General features: G+C 46.1%; 1 protein-coding gene across 1 annotated transcript in view; it reads left to right on the plus strand.

Moving 5' to 3' along the window:
- Window positions 1–1140, plus strand: part of baz2ba (bromodomain adjacent to zinc finger domain, 2Ba) — a gene marked incomplete in the record, with an annotated part of 61149 nt that overhangs the window by 31788 nt on the left and 28221 nt on the right. Inside the window, 1 exon segment of the mRNA XM_035652266.1 lies at window positions 489–674. Within this exon segment, the coding sequence (XP_035508159.1) occupies window positions 489–674 (186 nt within the window).

Consider the following 1140-nt stretch of genomic DNA (forward strand, 5'->3'; position numbering starts at 1 on the left):
GAGAGAGAGAGAGTTTGTACATGTGTGGTCCCTGTGTGTCTGATAATGACAGAAAAATGAAAAATGTGTAAACATTTGTCAATTTTCAATTTTTTTTTTTTGCCAACCTCTGTCTTTTTTCAAACCTCTCACTGGACTGTCCTGCTGCAGAACACATTCTCAGAGCCTGTATTCTTTTTCAAAATATCAAAATGTAAAACTTGCTTTGGTATCAGAGTCCTTAAAGAGCTCATCCTCTCTTCTACCCAGTATAGAATCAATGGAGGCTGGGAGCCATTGAGCATGGCTAAATAGAAATATTGTTCAGGGGAAGTGAGATGTGAAAGGAAAAGTGTCAGGAGATGTGTGTGTGCGTGCGCTTGCTAGAACATGCTGTGTAGGTGTGACAGTATGCATTTGTGTGTATGTATTTAAGCGTGTGTGTTTGTGAGTGTACGGATGGGTGTGCTTTGCTATTGTAACCCTGCTGATTGGATTGTGTTTGACAGATATGGAGTCTGGAGAGCGGCTGGCCTCCCCTGCGCCCACCCTGTCTGCTGCTCGCACCTCCTCCCCTGCTGCCTCTTCCTCCTCCTCCTCCTCCTCCTCTTCCTCTTCATCATCCCCTGCTCCCCACTCCAAGAGCAGCCTGGCCCCGAGCCCCTCAGCACTGGGATCCACCCTCAGCACCTCTGGTAAGAAACACTTTTTCTCCCCCTGTCGATCTTCTGTCTCTCAAAGACCACGAAAAAATACCAGCACACATTGCAAACAGTTTCCGTGTAACCACAAAAACATGCCAAATGTGGTCACCTTCATGTCTCGATAGCATTCAGAATCGTCCTCATTTCTTTACCATGAAAAATGAGTTTCCTCCAGTATTAATTATACAGTTATTTTGCAGCCTGTGTGAATACACCTCTCTCCCAGCTACAAAGATTTTTTTTCCTGACAGCTTGGGTTGCAATTGAAAAGCTGCTGCATTAATGAATCCCAAACAATTAGGGGGCTCTTTTGTGTGAGAAACACACACATGCTTCGCCATGTCTCCTGACAACCTTCAGCTCTCTGGCTCCAGCTGCCTCAGAGTCAGGCTCAGCACGACACTGGGCATGCATGTGTGTGTGTGTGTGTGTGTGTGTGTGAGTAAGAGAGAGAGAG

Source organism: Morone saxatilis, unplaced genomic scaffold (assembly GCF_004916995.1).
Source record: "Morone saxatilis isolate NCDOM2014 unplaced genomic scaffold, NCSU_SB_2.0 Contig11, whole genome shotgun sequence".
NCBI classification, from domain to species: domain Eukaryota; kingdom Metazoa; phylum Chordata; class Actinopteri; family Moronidae; genus Morone; species Morone saxatilis.